General features: G+C 42.9%; 1 protein-coding gene across 6 annotated transcripts in view; it reads right to left on the minus strand.

Moving 5' to 3' along the window:
* ANO10 (anoctamin 10) overlaps positions 1 to 19,431 on the minus strand; it is a 260,256-nt gene that overhangs the window by 197,752 nt on the left and 43,073 nt on the right. For 5 of the 6 annotated variants that reach the window (XR_006337438.1, XM_043885560.1, XM_043885557.1 and 2 more), the window contains 3 exons: positions 6,113 to 6,265; positions 2,378 to 2,575; positions 460 to 594 (listed from right to left, as the gene is read on the minus strand). Coding sequence is in view for 5 of the 6 variants with exons in the window: in XM_043885560.1 (XP_043741495.1) it covers positions 460 to 594; positions 2,378 to 2,575; positions 6,113 to 6,251 (472 nt within the window). In the remaining variant the exon portion in view is untranslated. Of the gene's footprint in view, positions 1 to 459; positions 595 to 2,377; positions 2,576 to 6,112; positions 6,266 to 14,984; positions 15,135 to 19,431 lie in introns of those variants that run through there. The other variant, XM_043885559.1, reaches the window with a different exon arrangement.

The following is a 19,431-nucleotide window of genomic DNA, read 5'->3' on the forward strand; positions in this document are numbered from 1 at the left end:
TGTGACTCTTCTTAAGTCTTTCTATGTTTGTATCTGTTCATACCCAGTGAGAGGAGAGGAGATGGGAAGAAGGCTCCAGGAAAAGACCATGTGTCTAGTTTTTATTCCTCCACAGATTTTCATTACACTATAATGTCTGGGCATACGGTAAACTTGGCTAATTTTAACTGAGTAATATGCAAATACATTCACACTGAATTTTAAGCTTACTGAATGCTGTGAACCTTGATAAAGAAGAAGTTGAGAACCATAAAGAACAAATAAGTTGATCTAAAGCTACAAAATCATGAAGGTCTAAAGGCAAAATATATAATGGTGAAAAAATAAATTATTGTAAAGTTGTGTAAGTTTTTCAGTAAGGGTGGAAAAAGTCATTATAATTTGTTATTTACATATACTAATCAAAATATAATTGCATTAAAATGTATATTCATGAAATTAGTTGATACAATGACTTACATAATGATTTTCCTGGGTACAATTTTGCCTGGGGGTAACCAGGGATCATTTTTTCATCTCTGGCTCGAAGATTTTCAAGTTCATGTTTGATAATGAATTGACGTTCTGCCATGCTGAGGAAATCATCATTATCATCTAAAACAAAACAAAAATTCATAGTTATTTTCTCAGTATTAGCCAAAATAAAATCTAAAATATTCAAATAACCTGGGATTATGAAATAATGGTATAGACAATAAATAATTGCCATAAAGAGTAATCCAAGTAATAAAAAGTAAATAGAACAGGATATTTTTTAAGAATAAAAATATTCTGTGATGCCTTCACATAATATAGTTCTTCAATCATTATGCTAGTGATTATATTATATGGTTCAAACAACCAAATGGTAGACACTTGCTTGCCCTCATTTAACTGAAATGAACAGAAAGTAATATATTCTTTAATTTTAACAATATTTTTAATTAGGAATGGATCTGAAGTTTGCCTACATGGCAAATTCTCTTCCAAACTCTCAAGCCCAGGCCAATTTCCTTGTGGAATCCAACATCTCTCACATAAATGAAGAAGAAAGTCTGATAAGAAAATAGTGTCATTTTTTGACAGGTGAATCCCCTCAAATGTGGTGAATTTCACCTCGATCGTTTATTCACCAATATATAAAAATCCAGAGTGACTGAGTCTGAAGAAGTCCAATCGTATCTTCTAACTTTGAAAGGCCTTGGAAGGGACTAGCTAGTTTGGTTCTGAAAGCAACCTCCTACTCTGCTATCATAGCCATCCTGGATTTCGCAGTTCTTTCCAGAAATCTTTCTCTTATGAAACCCCCTTTGAGGCCAGAACAGAAGCAGGATAGGGGATTACAGGATATGAAATCCTACTGTGCTTCTTACTTATATCAACCTAATGAACATCACCATTCTAAGACTTAAAATTATTTTTTTTTTCAGTGGGTTTTGTCATACATTGATATGAATCAGCCATAGAGTTACACGTATTCCCCATCCCGATCCCCCCTCCCACCTCCCTCTCCACCCGATTCCTCTGGGTCTTCCCAGTGCACCAGGCCCGAGCACTTGTCTCATGCATCCCACCTGGGCTGGTGATCTGTTTCACCATAGATAATATACATGCTGTTCTTTTGAAACATCCCACCCTCACCTTCTCCCACAGAGTTCAAAAGTCTGTTCTGTACTTCTGTGTCTCTTTTTCTGTTTTGCATACAGGGTTATCGTTACCATCTTTCTAAATTCCATATATATGTGTTAGTATGCTGTAATATTCTTTATCTTTCTGGCTTACTTCACTCTGTACAATGGGCTCCAGTTTCATCTATCTCATTCGAACTGATTCAAATGAATTCTTTTTAATGGCTGAGTAATATTCCATGGTGTATATGTACCACAGCTTTCTTATCCATTCATCTGCTGATGGGCATCTAGGTTGCTTAAGACTTAAAATTATATAGATAAGTGACATACGTCATCTTAGTTTATGTTCATCTATTCAAGAGGTTGAATGGCAACCCACTCCAGTGTTCTTGCCTGGAGAATCCCAGAGACGGTGGAGCCTGGTAGGCTGCCATCTATGGGGTCGCACAGAGTCGGACACGACTGAAGCGACTTAGCAGCATTCCAGAGGTTACAAAGTAAATCTGCAACCCCAAGTCTGATCTTACCTGGTTTGATAAATAAAATTTTATTAGTACATAGCCTCATTCATTCACTTCTCATGGCTGCAGGCTGCTTTTGCTTGACACTCGTGCTGAATAAGAGTAACTATGACAGATCATAGTGTCCACACAGCCTAAATATTTACTATCAGGCCCTTTACTGAAAAACTTTGCTGACCCCTCATCTACTCATCAAAGACTTCCTTTTGATAAATTGATTCTGACAGAAACAATCTTGGAACTTACCATCAAAATCTTTGAAGTTGTGTCGGGTTCCATACGTGAAGGCTCTCATGGTGTTATCACTGCACTCTTTTACCAATCCCACTGCTTCTGCCCCCAGCAACAATCGAATCTTGGAGGCACCGACAAGATACAAGTTCTGATTTTCCAGTGTTTCTTTCTCATATTTATTTAACAACGGTCTAAACAACAACTGAGCACCTTTGGAAACAAAAGATGAGCACAATCTTGGAAAGTGATAAACATAAAAGTTTCAAATATGAAAGCCTTTTAAATAAGTATTCTGTTTCTAGTTTGGCAGAAGGCAAATAAATTATATTAACAATTTAAATCCAGCTCCCAAATAAATAATAAATAAAAGTAAGTTGGGGAAGGCAGTTTTTATAGCTTTTTGAAATAAGTGCCAAACCTGGAAAATGTAATAAGTGGCTTGTCAGTTACTCAAATTAGAAGTAGCTATTAGACAAGAATCAAATATTTGTTAGCTCTAAATATAAAACTGCACTAAGTAAAAATATGAAGCAAAAGGATATAGTATAATATAAAAAATACAAAAATTTAAGAAAATTAATTTGAAATAAAATATCCCAATAAAAATGCAACAAATGTAACACAATTATATAAGACTACAACAGATTGTGTGAATGTTAAATACTGAATAATAAACAGTGAAATAATTTTTCAATGATTTTTCCCATAAATATTAATACATTCGATTAGGTTTAAAGATAAGTACATATTGTTATTTGATACTGCATATGTAATTATTTCACTTCAAAGATTGTAGAAAAAGGAATTTTTCCTAATTTCTAATTTCTATCTACATCAGACTTTTTAAGGTGCATTTATATCTTTACTATTTATCCTCTATAAAGTGTTGACAGGAGTTATAAAAATACCAATCAGATGGAACAGGATAATGAGCAGAATTTATATTTTACTTACCCAGGGGGTTAATAAGGTTAACTTGCCATGGCATTAGTATTTAGGTACTTTACAAGAGGCGTTAAAGGCTTTAATTAAAAAATAAATAAGAGATATGTTCAATTTAAAGAAAGCACAAATGGCTCTTAAATAGAAAATCCTTAATGTCATCCATATTAAGATAAATGCAAAACACCACCAATATGTTTTCACTTCTCACACTACAAAAATCAAGTTAGATTGAAAAAATAGATGGTTGGGGTGTTAGCCACGAAAGTGCCCCACTCCACCCAGATCTCCCCTCCAAAGAATTTGCTGTGAGAAGCAGAGCTGACTGACAGCCGTCTGTTTGTCCCTCTTTGGCTGCAGCACCCCAACACCTAGGCCGTGGGCTGAACCCCAGGGGACAGTGGAATGAAGCCACTGTGCAACGCTGAGCCTGGCAAACATGTTCTCAGAACCATGCTGTAGTCTGAGGCTTTTCCTATCCAATTCTCCTTCCTTCCCTCTCTCCTTTCACAAGCTTCAGACACGCACCAAAGTCAGAAGGCTATCAGTGTCTAAGCCTGCTCCTTCCTACTTTATCTTTCTACAGATGATCTCCTCTACAAACCTCCTGTGCATTAAATCCCACTTGGCATCTCTTGCTTGGAAGACCCAAATGACACAGTAGGTAAGGTACTCTCAGACATGGCTAGGGGAACAGAAACTGCTGTAACCTTCATGGAGAACCATTAGTGAGAATCTTGTTCTGAAAACAGCACTCTCTCATCGCAAGCCCCCACCCCTGAAGCAATGACTTTCAACTTATTCATGTGATTCCTTTAGGATTTGTTTTCATGTCACCAGACAACATGCTTTTAGAGCTATTTTTTTTTTAAACTTTGGCAATTGAGGATTAAACTTTCCAACCCCCCTCCCTCATTTCCACCCACCATTTCCAAAACACCATTCTCACAATATCATTATATCATCCTTTTCATTCCATCAACAGTACTTTTATTATTATGGCTACATACATTATAGTTGAGCCTTACAACATGCTATGATTTTCCTTTCCTACAACTTACCATTTCCCAAAAGTTGGTATTTATCTTGTTTCATAATGTGCTTAGTTTATTATATACTTATCAATTATTCAATCCCCCAAGCTAACTGTTTAAGTCTTCCCTCAGTAGAGGGAAGAGAAAGAGTCTGACAACACCATCTTTTTAGAGATCTTATCTTTCTTTACTCTACCCTCACATCTTGTTCAGAGAAGGCAATAGCACCCCATTCCAATACTCTTGCCTGGAAAATCCCATGGACGGAGGAGCCTGGTAGGCTGCAGTCCATGGGGTCGCTAAGAGTCAGGCACGACTGAGCGACTTCACTTTCACTTTCCACTTGCATGCATTGGAGAAGGAAATGGCAACCCACTCCAGTGTTCTTGCCTGGAGAATCCCAGGGACGGGGGAGCCTGGTGGGCTGCCGTCTACGGGGTCACACAGAGTCGGACACGACTGAAGTGACTTAGCAGCAGCAGCAGCACACCTTGTCGGCAGCTAGGTGAGTTCAGAATACTAGACTGAACCCATTTTCCTTCAGAAATGAAGATATTACTTCACTGCCTTCTAGCCTCCAGTGTTTCTGACCTATTTTCTTTTTTGGAACTTCGTAGTGTCTTCCTGTCCCCAGGATTCTGAAACATTCCAATCATATATGCCAGTTTCAGCCAGTCTGGGCATTGCATGGGCCCATTCAATCTGAAAAAGCATACACCAGTCTTGAGTTTTTCTTTGATGATTTCTTCCTCTCCTTTTTCTCTGCTTTCTTTCTGGAACTCCTTTTATTCAGAGGTATATACCTCCTAGACATTTTTAGGGGGTGTTTTGTGTAGTTTTATGAAGTGTCTGATGAAGGACTAATGCTAAGGCTGAAGCTCCAAAACTTTGGCCACCTGATGTGAAGAGGCGATTCACTGGAAAAGACCTTGATGCTAGAAAAGATTGAGGGCAAGAAGAGAAGGGGATGACAGAGGATGAGATGATTGGATGGCATTACTGACTCGATGGGCACGAGTTTGAGCAGACTTTAGGGAGATAGTGAAGGACAGGGAGGCCTGGCATGCTGCAGTTCACGGGGTCGCCGCGAGTCGGACACAACTCGGCGGCTGAACAACAACAAAGTGTCGCTCGTGTAAAATCCCCTCCATCTCTCACCCAGGTCCAGCCCCCTTTTTGCAAGAGAGCAGAGGGTTAAACTTTGGCTTCTTCCATGAAGTCGTCCCTTACCACCCTGAAAAGCATCACCAAGCGTCACTTCTTCCTTCCCTTTACTTTGATAGCAAGTACACATACGAGACTCATTTTTAAGTATCATGTGTTGTTTTGTAACAGCTTTTTCACTAGCTTTTTTCCTGTTCCTTCGACTTCCTGGATCTAGCACTCAGTCTCCTTACCCTGACAGTAACATCTTTGCTGCAGAGACATGTTTCTGTCCCTCTCAGCACCACAGCCAACACACAAAGATTACTCAAAGATATTCATACATTTGACAAATATTTATTAAGTACCCACTATGCACCAGGTACTGTACACAGGCGCAGAGTTTACACCTGTGAACAAAATCACTCAGGTTGTTTACGATCTAAGAGAGACTTACAATCTAACGTTGATTTAAGACCTCCTTTCAAGTCCTAGGTATAGAACAAAGAGCAAAGAAATGAACTTGAATTTTAAAAACAGATCAACCAGAAAACTGTGAAACACATTTGTCAATACAGTTTTATTCAAGTAGGCACGACTAAATCGGAGTAACATTTATTTTACTCACCTCCATCTTTCTTTTTAGTGATGATTCTGTTTTTCAGCCATTCTTTGGTTTCTTCCTTGACATCCTGAGCAAGTTCTATGATGACCAAAGGCGTGAAAGAACTCTCATGAGTATCCAGAGCTGATAAGGTCACTTTCATCTTTGACAAATTTGCTGAAAATAAGAAGTAAACATAGGTTCTCATGGAAAAAAACAAATATAGACTATATCTGTATTTTCTCTTGGTGAAAATTAACCACCATTCACCACAAGTCTGGCTTCTTAGACAAAAGAAATTTTCTCATGATCCAGATGGGCTACATGTCAGGCTCACCCAATGATTCACAGCACCTGTGGGTCCAGGCCCTGTACAAAAACAAGGGAACAACACCCTTGTCTGTAAGCAGATCAGAATATGGTGGAGAGGACATTCAGGTAAGCGATGGGGTAACAGTATAAAAGGTACTCTCACAAGAGGCCTGAGAAAGTATTTACAGAGGGTGTGACTGACCTGAACAAGACTTAGAAAGATGAACGAGAGTTTGCCAGATCGACAATGGATGGCATTCCAGGTAGAGGAAATAGAGTGCCCCCTACAAAATAATGATGAAAAATAGCCAAGAGACTCAGAGAAATAGAAGTGATTACTTATGGCTGGAGCATGAACTATGTTTTAGGGGAGGGAGGATGGGAATGGACTGGTATCTAATGAGGGCTCCTGACTATTACAAAGCAACTGCACCTTGTCAACATACAACAGAAGTCAGCAATTCATTATGAGCAGAGAACTGATATAGGCCAGTTTCATGTTGTGGTATGCAGTCTGTGTCCCCAGCATCAGCTGCCCCTCCCAGGGTCCCTATCTTTCTCAGAGGTATCATCTTTATCTCTGTTACCAAGCCTGAAAACTGTCACAGTCAATCTGGAGACCCTCTGATGGCATCAGTCACTAAGGCCTGATGACCTCCCTCTAAAGTGTTTCTCATGTCAATATCTCTAACTCAGTGATTCTCATCGGGGCAATTTTCAGGCTTTAGACTCCTTTATTCTAACTTTGTACTTAATGGAAGTTTTAATGACTCCAAAGCACAAGTGCAAATCGATTATTGGGTACAATCATAGAAGGGGTGACCAACAACCCAGGGCATCTTTCCTTTCTTTGGGGGAACTCACGGTCTTGCAGCAAGCTGATCAAACAGACCGAGACCGGCCTGGACTCGTAAGCTTTTGCTTTTCACTAACAGAGCATAACTCTTGTTTGGGGCAACACAGGTATTATAAATTAATGCTGGATGCAAATTATACTACAAATACACCAGGAATGCTATTTCCAGGTATCAGCCAAATGAGAGTCAGCATGCTAGGCTGCCAGGTCAAAATAGGAATGAGTTCTCACCTTCAAATAGCTATAGAATGACAAGAGTTAGCAATTAGAGCTATGGGAACTCAGAATACCTCATACACAAAAGTTAATGGTCCAGCAAAAAGGGAAGCATGTTCTATGCAGGGAACAACACGTGTAAAGTCAATGAAGCGAGGGTAAAGTCCTGACCAGAGCAGGGTGATAAAATGTTTGTAAGCTGCAACCATATAAGAAAGTCTGCTGCCATTTACATCTGACTCGACAGTCAGTAAGAAGTCACTGGAGGTTTCTGAGCAGAGGACTGACTATGTGCCAGGGTGATATAAATCCCAACAGGTACATTTAGGGGGCTTTAGTCCTGATATTCCTTCAATTCCTTTGAACCTCTGACATTTCTCGTAACAAAAAAGTTTGGGAAAAGTTAATCTACCAATAGACTGTAGAGGCTTACCATCATCATCTTTTACATGGAAATATCAAATACAACAAACATGCATCATGGGGTTACTATGGGCCAGGTCATGATGGAGTCTAAAGATACAAAAGTAAATAAGGTCAACATCTTACTTTTGAGAAGCGAGGATACATCAAATCATTCTAACACACAGGCTCAGTGTTGGGTTGACCAAAAAGTTCATCCAGGTTTTTCTGTTGCAGCGTATGGAAAACGTGAAAGAACTTATTGGCCAACCCAGTATAATAGCAATAACCAGAGGGGTAGGGGCAGACTGAGGAGGGAAAATGACTTTCTGGGAAGGGAGCCTGAGAACTAGAAAGCCTTCAACTTGGAAAAGATACACAGATGGCTCCAAGGTTTCTAACCGGGGACATGAGAAGAATGGTTGTGTGTGAGCAAACAGCGAAGAAGGAAGGAATGGTGAGGTTAAGGTGACAATGAAGGGTTCAACAGGGCATATATAACAGGAATCAAAGGTCAAAGCTTTTTAGCCTTTATGCACTGCCTAATGTAAGTGAAAGAAATGGCAACCCCCTCCAGTACTCTTGCCTGGAGAATCCCATGGACAGAGGGGCCTGCTGGGCTACAGCCCATGGGGTCGCAAGAGTTAGACACAGTGACTAAACTACCACCAAAGTGAGTGAGAATTATTCACAATCAACAGGTCATAAGACAATCCTTCTGAGAAACTAGAGGCAGGTTTCAGTTTTCAACTTGAATATGAGCTTTATCTAGAAATTCACAGTAAATACTTGCTCCTTTCAGACTTGAAGCATGACCTTAACCTTAAAAAGATGTTCCATACCTTCCAGACAAAATGTCACAATCTCTGATATACAAAGAATTCTTACAAATCAACAACAGAAAAAAAAAAAACTGAAATGACAAGTCACAAAGAAGAAATAAAGTGGACAACACACTTGAAAAGATGTTCAAAGTTACTAAGAAAAGAATGCAAAATAACAATGAGATGTTTTCCCTTTTCAGATTTGTTGAAAGGTGGACAGAACCCAGGTCTGGCACAAGAGCAGAAAACTTGGCATTTTCACATATTGCTGTCAGATGTTGTTACTTGATGCCACCTTCCCATAAAGAACAGTAGCAATCTGGAAAATGGTATTAAATACACCATTCTAGAGAACATTGCCAGTTCTAGGAATTTATGTTGTTGTTCAATTGTTCAGTCGTGTCCGACTCAGATCCCACTGACTGCAGCACTCCAGGCTTCCCTGTCCTTCACTATCTCCAGGAGTTTGCTCAATTTCATGCCCATTGAGACAATGATGCCATCCAACCATCTCTTCCCCTGTGGCCCCCTTCTCCTCTTGCCTTCAATCTTTCCCAACATCAGGGTCTTTTCCAAAGAGTTGACTCCTTCACATCAGGTGGCCAAAGTATTGGCGCTTCAGTATCAGTCCTTCTAATAAATATTCAGGAATTTATACCAAAAATATAATAAAATAAAAAATGTACACAGAAGAAGTTCATTACAACTCTCCTTTTTCCTATCTTTCCTATAGTGTCAAACAGGAGAGCGGCTAAATAAAGTCTAACTACACAACAGAATCATTAATAACAGACGGAAAAGGCAATGGCACTCCACTCCAGTACTCTTGCCTGGAAAATCCCATGGATGGAGGAGGCTGGTGGGCTGCAGTCCATGGGGTCGCTAAGAGTTGGACACGACTGAGCGACTTCACTTTCACTTTTCACTTTCATGCATTGGAGAAGGAAATGGCAACCCACTCCAGTGTTCTTGCCTAGAGAATCCCAGGGATGGGGGAGCCTGGTGGGCTGTTGTCTATGGGGTTGCACAGAGTCGGACACGATTGAAGCGACTTAGCAGCAGCATTAATACCAGGATACAGATCAAACTCCATTAACATGAGAATGTTTCCTAACACACTATAAGGTAAAAATGCAAAGTGTGACCCCATTTATGAATTTATATAATCCATAATAATTGTAAAATGACAACACTAGCTGCTGCATTCAAAGCACTGGGCTACGTTTTTCTTTTTAATTTTCTTTTTTGGCTGTGCTGCTCTGCATGCAGGAACCTAAACTTCCTGACAAGGGATGAACCCATGGCCCCTACAGTAGAAGCTCAAAGTCCTAAACACTGGATCACCAGGGATTTACCCAGGTCTACACATTTTTTGGCTCAGTCAGTAAAGAATCTGCCTGCAATGCAGGAGACCTGGGTTCGATCTCTGGGTTGGGAAGATCCCCTGGAGGAGGGCATGGCAACCCACTCTGGTATTCTTGCCTGAAGAATTCCCATGGACAGAGGAGCCTGGTGAGCTACAGTCCATGGGGTCACAAAGAATCGGACACGACGGAGCGACTAAGCACACGAGAGTCTCACACCAACCTCGTGAAGAAGGAGCTTTAATGTTTTCACTTTACAGATGAAAAAACTGAGGTGAAAGAAGTAAACAGTCCACATCACAGTTGCAAAGAGGGGAAGTGGGCTTCAAAACCAGACAGCCAGATGCCAGAGCTCACAACCTTAACCACAAGTATGTATATATACCTACTCATCACATATGACAGACTTGTGTATTACACACACTTGTGTTAGTCACATGTGGGTATGTGCGTTTAATAAAAATTCCATCAGTGATTAGGCAGATATAGTTTTACTTGGCCATGTCCAGGTAGTGGGATTCGTGATGATTTTTATTTTCTTTACATTTTTCTAATTTGAATTTTAGTGAGCAGGTATTTCTTATGATTAGAAACAAATATCTTCTATGTTTATAAAATAGCATACTCAACTTTTCAATAACAGGTGTAAAATATACACTGCAGTAAAGACCAAAAGATACTTCGAAAATGACATAGTATTTTGCTTTACTCCTAAGATTAAAAACATATTAACTTTGAACACAAGAAATTGCCTAGCTTCAAAAGATTCTTTTGTTTAGTTTTGGGTAAAAGCATATAAACTGAAAGAACTTGTTACTTATTCAAGAGACTGGCAAAACCACTGCAGAAGCTGGACTAGGACAGAATTTTTACAGCAAAAGGAGCCTTAGGGATCAATTAGTCCCAAGACCACACACTGTTTCACATTAACAAACCCTGAAGTTACACAACCATTCTGGCAGAAAGAGGACTGAAATCCAGCACTCTTTCAATGATACCATGCCGTATGCAAAGAACCTTGTATCCCCCTTTTTATGGACTTAGCCAATAATGTTGGTTTACTGTCTCACCACAGCAGTGGCCTTACCACACTGTGGAGCCAGCCACGCGCTTTCGATCATTAAGAGACTCACAGACTAACAGAAGTGCCAGTGTTGCTTAGGTTCTGCTCTGAGCAGTTCAGTGGAGCTTGGTAAGCTTTGACCCCTTCAAGGCTCCGGATGCTCTCGGAGGTTTCAACACTGCTTGTTTTCAGACGCTTCACACATGTGTCATCCACTGGGCCACAGCACACTTACGGGCTGGGTGACCCAAGAGACAGGAACCTCTCTTACATGACCATGGTCCTGTCCCTGAAGCCCTGTGCCCTCCCTTCCGGGCCCTCTGCTCAGGGAATTTCCATCACTGCACAGTATCGCCTGGGGATGCTCCCTCCTCGGGCAGTCCTGCCCCTCTCTGGGCTCTGCATGCAACATCACTCTTATGGTTCGCTGGCCAGTACAATCCAGGCCTGCTCCAAACCCACCTCTCCACAGGGGCGGGCCCAAAGGAGTAGATACCAAGTGTAAGGTGGTAAAAATAAGAAACCTCACGGCGGCCAGGGCTGAGTTCTGCAATCCAGTTTCACCAGAGGGTCTTAATAGAAGCTGGCTTCACCGTTACCATGAACACTAGATGTGTGTGTGATGTGTGTGTGTGTGTGTGTGTGTGTGTGTGGTGTGTGTGTGTGGTGTGTGTGTGTGTCTGTGTGTCTGTGTGTGTTGTTAGTCACTCAGTCGTGTCCAACTCTTTGCAACCCCACAAACTGTAGCATGCCAGGCTTCTCTGTCCATGGAATTCTTGAGGCAAGAATACTGGAGTGGATTGCCATTCCCTTTTCCAGAGGATCTTCCCGACCCAGGCACTGAACCCTGGTCTCCTGCATCGCAGGCAGATTCTTTACCACTTAAGTAGTATGTGGAACCAAAAAACCAGGTGGGGGGACATGGTGGGTTTAAGTGTGGGCATGGCAGAGGGCCTCACAGTTCTTGCTGAGGCCAATCTGAAAACAGGCAATGATTCAACACAAAGATTTCCTGGGCACAAGAGAGTAGAATGATTTCTGCTACCATAGCCAGTGTCCCCCTTTCATCCAGAAAGTTGGCCAGGCCAGCACCCAGGAATAACTACAAGACACAGAGCAGCTAGGTTCCATATACCCTCGGCACAGGATCAGTAGACAGCCATCCCAAACCCTTTCTCCTTTATCACATGTTGAATTGCACACAGGGCTAAAGGAGACCTACAAAGGAACTGGCTCCTGGTTGCTTTTACATTAGCTATTGGAATCACCTGCCTATAATAAGAGCGAAATCCTGACCACATGGTGGCCGAAATGCACGTGTGCAAAGAAACTCACTGTGAGTTCAACCAAGAGGGTGGGGGGTGTTCACATATTTTATCAAGGATCGAAAAAAAAAAGAATAACCACCCTTTACTTCTCTTCTTGAGTTTGAGCAAAGAAGAAAAGTCAATGGAATTATAAATTCAAAGACTAATAATAAGTAAATGGACAAGGCTGTCTTTAGGAATCACCTTATATCAGACTCAAGCAGAAGCTCTCATCAAATTGACAAAATTACTTTCAGCCATAAAGTAGAGCAGGAACACGTCAGTGAGAGAAAACTGAAGGGCTACACTGATCAAGCTGGAAGACGAGAGAGATTTCCTAGGAGAAAAGTTGCAATTTTAATGGCCGGTGCTAGAAAGAAAAAGGACAGGACCCCTCCTAGGGCTCCCAAGGTCTAGGACAACTTAGAGACAGCCTCTAAAACCTCGGCAGGTAGTTAATTATGAGAGCAATTGTGAGACAGTCCCCCTTGAGACCTAGGGCAGCTGCCCCTCAGGAGTCACCTAAGATGTGGGCAGATCTGAGAATACAACTTGAGCACTGCACACCCCCACCCCTCACTAGAGTTCCACAGGGACACCCCCAACACAGGGAAGATGGTGAGGCCCATTCCCTGAGGCACATATCTAGGACCGTCCCGGCCTCAGGACTCCACAGAAAGGTATGGGAGAGCTGAGACATGATGCCATAAAGATGACCTGGTCACAGCAGCCCAGACCTGATTACATGCTGCACTCAACAGTCTGTCTACATTTAGCACCCCACACACTGTCAACATTTCTGCTTCTTCAGGCTGGAATAATGTCTGAGAATCTAGAGCAACACTGAATCCCCTCCCTGAGCACAAGACCTGGCACACAGCTGAACCGCTCCTAAGCGATAAAAGAATGAATTCACCTGATGAAGCACACTACCACTTACGAAGATGTTTAGGGAGAATTTTTAATGATCCAGGAAAATGCTAAAAATACAAAAGGAAAAAAGCAAAACACAAAGTAATACAACAATATGACCCCAATTATGCAATATGTACATTTAGTTATTTAGAATTCCCTGGTAGCTCAGTCAGTAAAGCATCTGCATGCAGTGCAGGAGACCCGGGTTCTGTTCCTGGGTTGGGAAGATCCCCTGGAGAAGGAAATGGCAACCCACTCCAGTATTCTTGCCTGGAAAATCCCAAGGACAGAGGAGCCTGGCGGGCTACAGTCCATGGGGTCACAAAAGTCGGACATGACTTAGTGACGAAACCACCACCGCATTTAGTTATGCAAAAAACAAAAAGAATTGCGCCAAAATGCCAGGGTTGGTGAAATAACATGGAGTTTTAATATTCATCCCTTATACTTTTCTCTATCTTCTGAGTTTTCTTACAATGAATAAAAGTTTCACTGAGCTTGTTGGTTTGTTTTTCTAAGTGCACACGCTTTCCAATATACCAGGACTTTTCTTTCCCTTTCCAGTACTTTAGCTCTTTGCAATTTTATTCTTCATTTCCAGTTCTACAATTTAGAGATAGCTGGTCACAACAGATACAGTCTACTTTCCACAGTTAATTTACAATTGTCTGTCATACAGAATGGGCTGTATGGGAAAACATCTAGTTCTCTAGCTCCGTGTAACTTTAAATTGAAAGTAGTCACAAAAGATTTAAAATTTTTAAAAAACCCCACAGTATTCGATTTTTAAACATTAAAACTCCACACGATTTAAAATATTTTAAATATTTGTGATGTTTTTTAGCCCGAATAAACCTCAACTCTGAACTCAATAAGGGTGGGACCTCCATACACGGTCTGGGTTGCTGGAATAGGGTTTTACAGAAGACAGCGCCCACCAACGCTGGCGCGGCCAAGGCTCCAGGCAAATTAGGAGAAGCACCCCGTCCAGTCACAGTTCTCAGGTGTCCCAGGCACTACCCTTGATTTACATCTATTATTTAAGCTACACTATGTGTCCCAGTTGAAATCCTGGAAACTCGACCACCCCTGAGGAAGAGCAGAACCCACAAGCTGGCTGGGGTCACATGCGTTCCGACTGTCCAGGGAAGCGTGAATCACCGGACCCCGTGAGCTGGTCCTTCCCCAAAATGCCCTTCACTGGGCTTCGCCGACTTCTCCACCCCGAATCACCTCATTCCCCATAGGTCCGGAACACCTCAAGCCCCGGCATCCTGCCTCTACAAGCCACTCGAGTTCAACCTCACCAGATTTTTTCTATTTACCCTCCACCTGAGACCAACCTCGGCCCTCTGCAGCGTCCAAATCTGCGAATGCCACTCCCACCTTCACTCCTCCCCGCTCCTCCCCCTCACTCGAAAAATACCCAACCTCGGCGTCCCCGCCCCCCCCCCCCCCGGTCCCATTTCTCCATTCCCGGATTGCCAGCCCCGGAAGGTACACCAGGAAGGAAGGGTAGCGGCTAGGAGTCCCTGGAAGCGTCGCGCCGCCGCCCGGCAGCCCAGACTCAACGACCCGCATCGACCTGAGCTCTGGCAGCCGAGTGCGAGGGGTCACAGGCCCCCTCCCCGGCTCACCCGCCGCCTAAGCGCTCCACGTCTTCGGGGGCGGGCCCGAGAGCCGGCGAGTCCCGGAGGCCCGGCGAGCAACTCTCGGGGCTGGAGGAGGGCGGGGGCCTGCGGGGCGGGCGCCGCTGAGCGCTGGGCGTGGCGGGCGTGGCGGGCCCGAGACGCAATCTCGCGCAGGCGGGGCGGGGCCGCGGTGGGGTGGGCGGGGCTTGGTGCTGGGGCCGGGCGGTGAGTCGGGCCCGGCGGTGAGTCACCCCCGGCGGAGACCTGGCTGCCCCAGAGAAACGCTAGACGAGTCAAACCCGGCTGTCGCCTGCAATGAGAGCTGAGGCTGCTAAGGAAAACGGCTGCCTTTGGGGCTGTCACTCCGCGTGGGGGCGGGACCACGGTAGAAGAGGCGGGGCCTCGCAGGGCTGTCCAGCAGGACGGGGGCAGGACCAAAGTGGGGAGGCGGGGCCTCCTACGACTGGGCTGTCACTCCAAGAGTCCAACGGCGACCCCTAAAGAAACAGGCCCCTTTCACATTTTCCTCTTCCTGTCTCTTAAGGCCCAAACTGGGGCTTTCCAGGTGGTTCAGTGGTAAAGAATCCGCCTGTCAATGCAGGAGACGCAGGAGATGCGGGATCGAGCCACCGATTGGGAAGATCCCCTGGCGAAGGAAATGACAACTTTCTCCAGTATTCTTACCTGTAAAATCCCACGGACAAGAGCAGCCTCGCAGGCTGTGGTCCAGGGGGTCGCAAGGAATCGGACACCACTGAGTGAGCACATAAGGTCCAGAATCCAACTTTCTTGTCACTTTCAAATATAAGAACAAGTCTCATTTAGTAGATATTCACTTTCACGTAATGACAAGTCCAAATCCAGTATATTATTAAAACTTCACATCCAATATAGCCAAATATCTTATAGATTATAGCCTCCTAGCCCCGCCTTCCCCTACCTCGAGAAAACCTCTTACTCTCCCTTTTTTCTCCACCCTAGATACCTTAGTCTCCCTGCTCTGTCGGGAATTCACCAGACACCCTCAACCACCTTTGCCACCTCCCACCTCGGGATCTGTGCCCTGGGGCTTTGTTCCTTCTGCTTTCAAAGCTCTTTGTTAATTAAGGAGATGATTTATTTCCTTCCTTCCCTCACAGGAATCTGGAATCAAATCCCATCTTCTCACCGAGGCCCTTTCTAACTATTCTTTAATGGACTGCTCTCCAGTCCATCCCACCATCTTACCTTAACATACTCCTAATGCTCTGTCATAGCAGCTCACAACTTATTGATCAGTTCTCCCATGGCCATCATGGTAGGAGGCCAGAAGTTCTTTCTCTTCTGAAAATCAGGACAAACTGTTTTCGAGGTTCAATAGGTTTAGACATTGATTTCTCAGTGGACTTTTTTTTTCAGCTGCACATTTCCTATTTTCTCATTCTTTGAATTTATGGCCATCTCTCCATATAACATCTTCTGATATATATATGCTGGAAGGACTGGAAAAATAAAAATTGAATGGAAATATTAAAAATGCCTTTCACAAAGATGGTCTCCTTTCATCTCTACAATTAACACATTAAAACTCTAAGTATGACAAATTAGTTGTTGGAAAACACAAATGGTAGACTTCAGTTAATGATATGGACTCCTGTATCAGTTAGCTGTGGCTGCATAACAAACCACTACACAGAATCAGGGATTCCCTTCTCCACCACTCTCCTTTGGGGCATCTCTTTCATAATCTCTGGCACTCAGAACATCCTTTATCCAGTTCTGCTGGCCAGAAAGAGGAGTTCCTCTGGAGTTTGCTATCCTTTTTATCTGTTGTGCTCTCTGTGCAGCTGGGGCTGCCCTCAGGGCAAGGTTGAGGGGAAAGAGAGAGAAAAACTGACAAGAGATTCTCCCCCCTACTTCATACAAGTGTCCCTTTTCCCATCTCCTCTGACCAGAGGGATAGGTTTTCTATTAGGGTCTAATTATCCATGTCACTGTACTATAGTAATGAAGTACTGTGACTAAGGAAGCTCCAGGACAGAGAAGGGAGAAGAAAAAACAAACATGAATTTTCACCCCTCTCTCCACCTTGTAGCAACCTTTTCATATTTTGTCCAGAGGTTTCAGTAGTAATCAGTGGCAGACATAGGCTGCAATGGAGTTACTCCATTCAGAACTTATCAATAAATGAAAAAATGTATTAATTTATATTGCTATTATGAATGATGAGACATTTGCATTTCATTTGCTACAAATTATGTATTCTGTCTACTTTTCTACTGGATATAGAAATACTTCATGTAATCATAAAAATAATTCCTTTCTTAGAAATGAACATCAAAACTTGTTCTCAGTTTGACATGTCTTTTGACTTCTCGTATGCTATTTTATTTGCTTTGTTTTTTTCCCTTTGATTTTTTTGGTTTTATTGGTCATGCAGACCTTTCCCATTTCTAATTGGTCAATTTTTACCAAACTTTTGTTTTACTACTTACTACGTTTAGTTACATTATACTTAGACCTCACCTCTCTTGTATTACTTTGAAAATCCTTCTATGGTTTCTGTTCTTTTTTTTTTCTTTTTGGAAGAAGAACTTTTTAATACTTTTATGTACAGAAAGCTCAATAACGTACACTTGACCAAGTTTGGTGGCTAATTCTTTGATCTTTGCCTTCTCTGGCAATATGAGCTACTGATTTTGAACCCAGGACACTGCCTCCCCATTGATGGTGGGTCTCACCATATCTGTCATTGTAATTGGTCCTGATGATGTCCACCAGTTTAGCCAGTGTACCCTTGTCTTCTGAGTTGACTTGCATGAAGGCCACAGTGTGTACAGGTCTTCCCATGGACCAGACGCTCCAGCCTGGCCTTCTCCTTGATTAGACCCCATCTTACAGCACAGGGCAGGCAGGAAGACCACAATCTGGAAGACAACATTAACTCTAGAGTGTATTTTGAGCAAAAACAGTTAACTTAAAAGCTAATGAGGAGAACCTACTGTCTAGCAAAGAGAACTCTGCTCAAGGATCTGTGGTGACCTAAATGGAAAGAAAATCTAAAAAAGAGTGGATATATGTATATGTATAATGGATTCACTTTACTCTACAGCAGAAACTAACACAATGGTATAAAGCAACTATATTCCAATAATTTTTTTTAAAGAAAAGCTAATGTGGTAGCAGTTGCTCCGGGTTAAAAAGTTCATGTATTTCCACTTGAAGCTTTAATTGAGAAATTCACATGATTGCAACATGGTTTCTTCTTAATGTTTCATGATTTCATTTTCCTTTAAAAACTGGACCCATCAGGAATTTATTTTGATGCAAATTACGTAGGGTAGATCCAACTTTACTTGATATCTTGATAGCTATGCATCTGCCCTACCTCATTTACTAACTAATCCATCTTTCGCCTGATAGATTTTAAATGCCACTGTTACATTAAATTTACTTCTGTATTTTTTGACTTTTACAATACATCATTTTGTTTCTTTAAACTCTCCAATATAACACACCCCATCAGTTCTTGAATACCTCATTCCCACCATGACTGTCTAGGAGAGCAGCCACTGAAGCCTGCCCTTAAGTAAACTTGTTCATTCCAGGCAACCATGCTGCTGCTGCTGCTGCTGCTGCTACTAAGTCGCTTCAGTCGTGTCCGACTCTGTGCGACCCCACAGAGGGCAGCCCACCAGGCTCCCCCGTCCCTGGGATTCTCCAGGCAAGAATACTGGAGTGGGCTGCCATTTCCTTCTCCACCAGGCAACCATAGGGGATTATTTATGGAACTTTTCCCACTGCATGCCCTATATTTGCTATGACCCATTTCCCCTAGTAGCTCAGCTGGTAAAGAATTCGCCTGCAACACAGGAGATCCTGGTTCGATTCCTGGGTCGGGAAGATCCCCTGGAGAAGGGATAGGCTACCCACTCCAGTATTCTTGGACTTCCCTGGTGGCTCAGATGGTCAAGAATATGCCTGCAAAGCGGGAGACCTGGGTTCAATCCCTGGGTTGGGAAGAGTCCCTGGAGAAGGGAACAACTACCCACTCCAGTATTCTGGCCTGGAGAATTCCATGGACAGGGGAGCCTGGTGGGCTACAGTCCATGGGGTCACAAAGAGTCAAACGTGACTGAGTGACTTTCACTTTCACTTTTTGGGCTTCCCTGGTAGCTCAGTTGGTAAAGAATCCACCTGCAATGCAGGAGACCCTGGTTGGATTCCTGAGTTGGGAAGATCTCTTGGAGAAGGGATAGACTACCCACTCCAGTATTCCTGCACTTCCCTGGTGGCCCAGTCAGTAAAGAATGCGCTTGCAATGTGGGATACCTGAGTTTGATCCCTGAGTTTGGAAGATTCCCCTGGAGGAAGGCATGGCAAACCCACTGCAGTATTCTTCTCTGGAGAATCCACATGGACAGAAGAGCTTTGTGGGCTACAGTCCATGGGGTTGCAAAGAATAGGACACAAC

Source organism: Cervus elaphus, chromosome 24, assembly GCF_910594005.1.
Source record: "Cervus elaphus chromosome 24, mCerEla1.1, whole genome shotgun sequence".
NCBI lineage: Eukaryota > Metazoa > Chordata > Mammalia > Artiodactyla > Cervidae > Cervus > Cervus elaphus.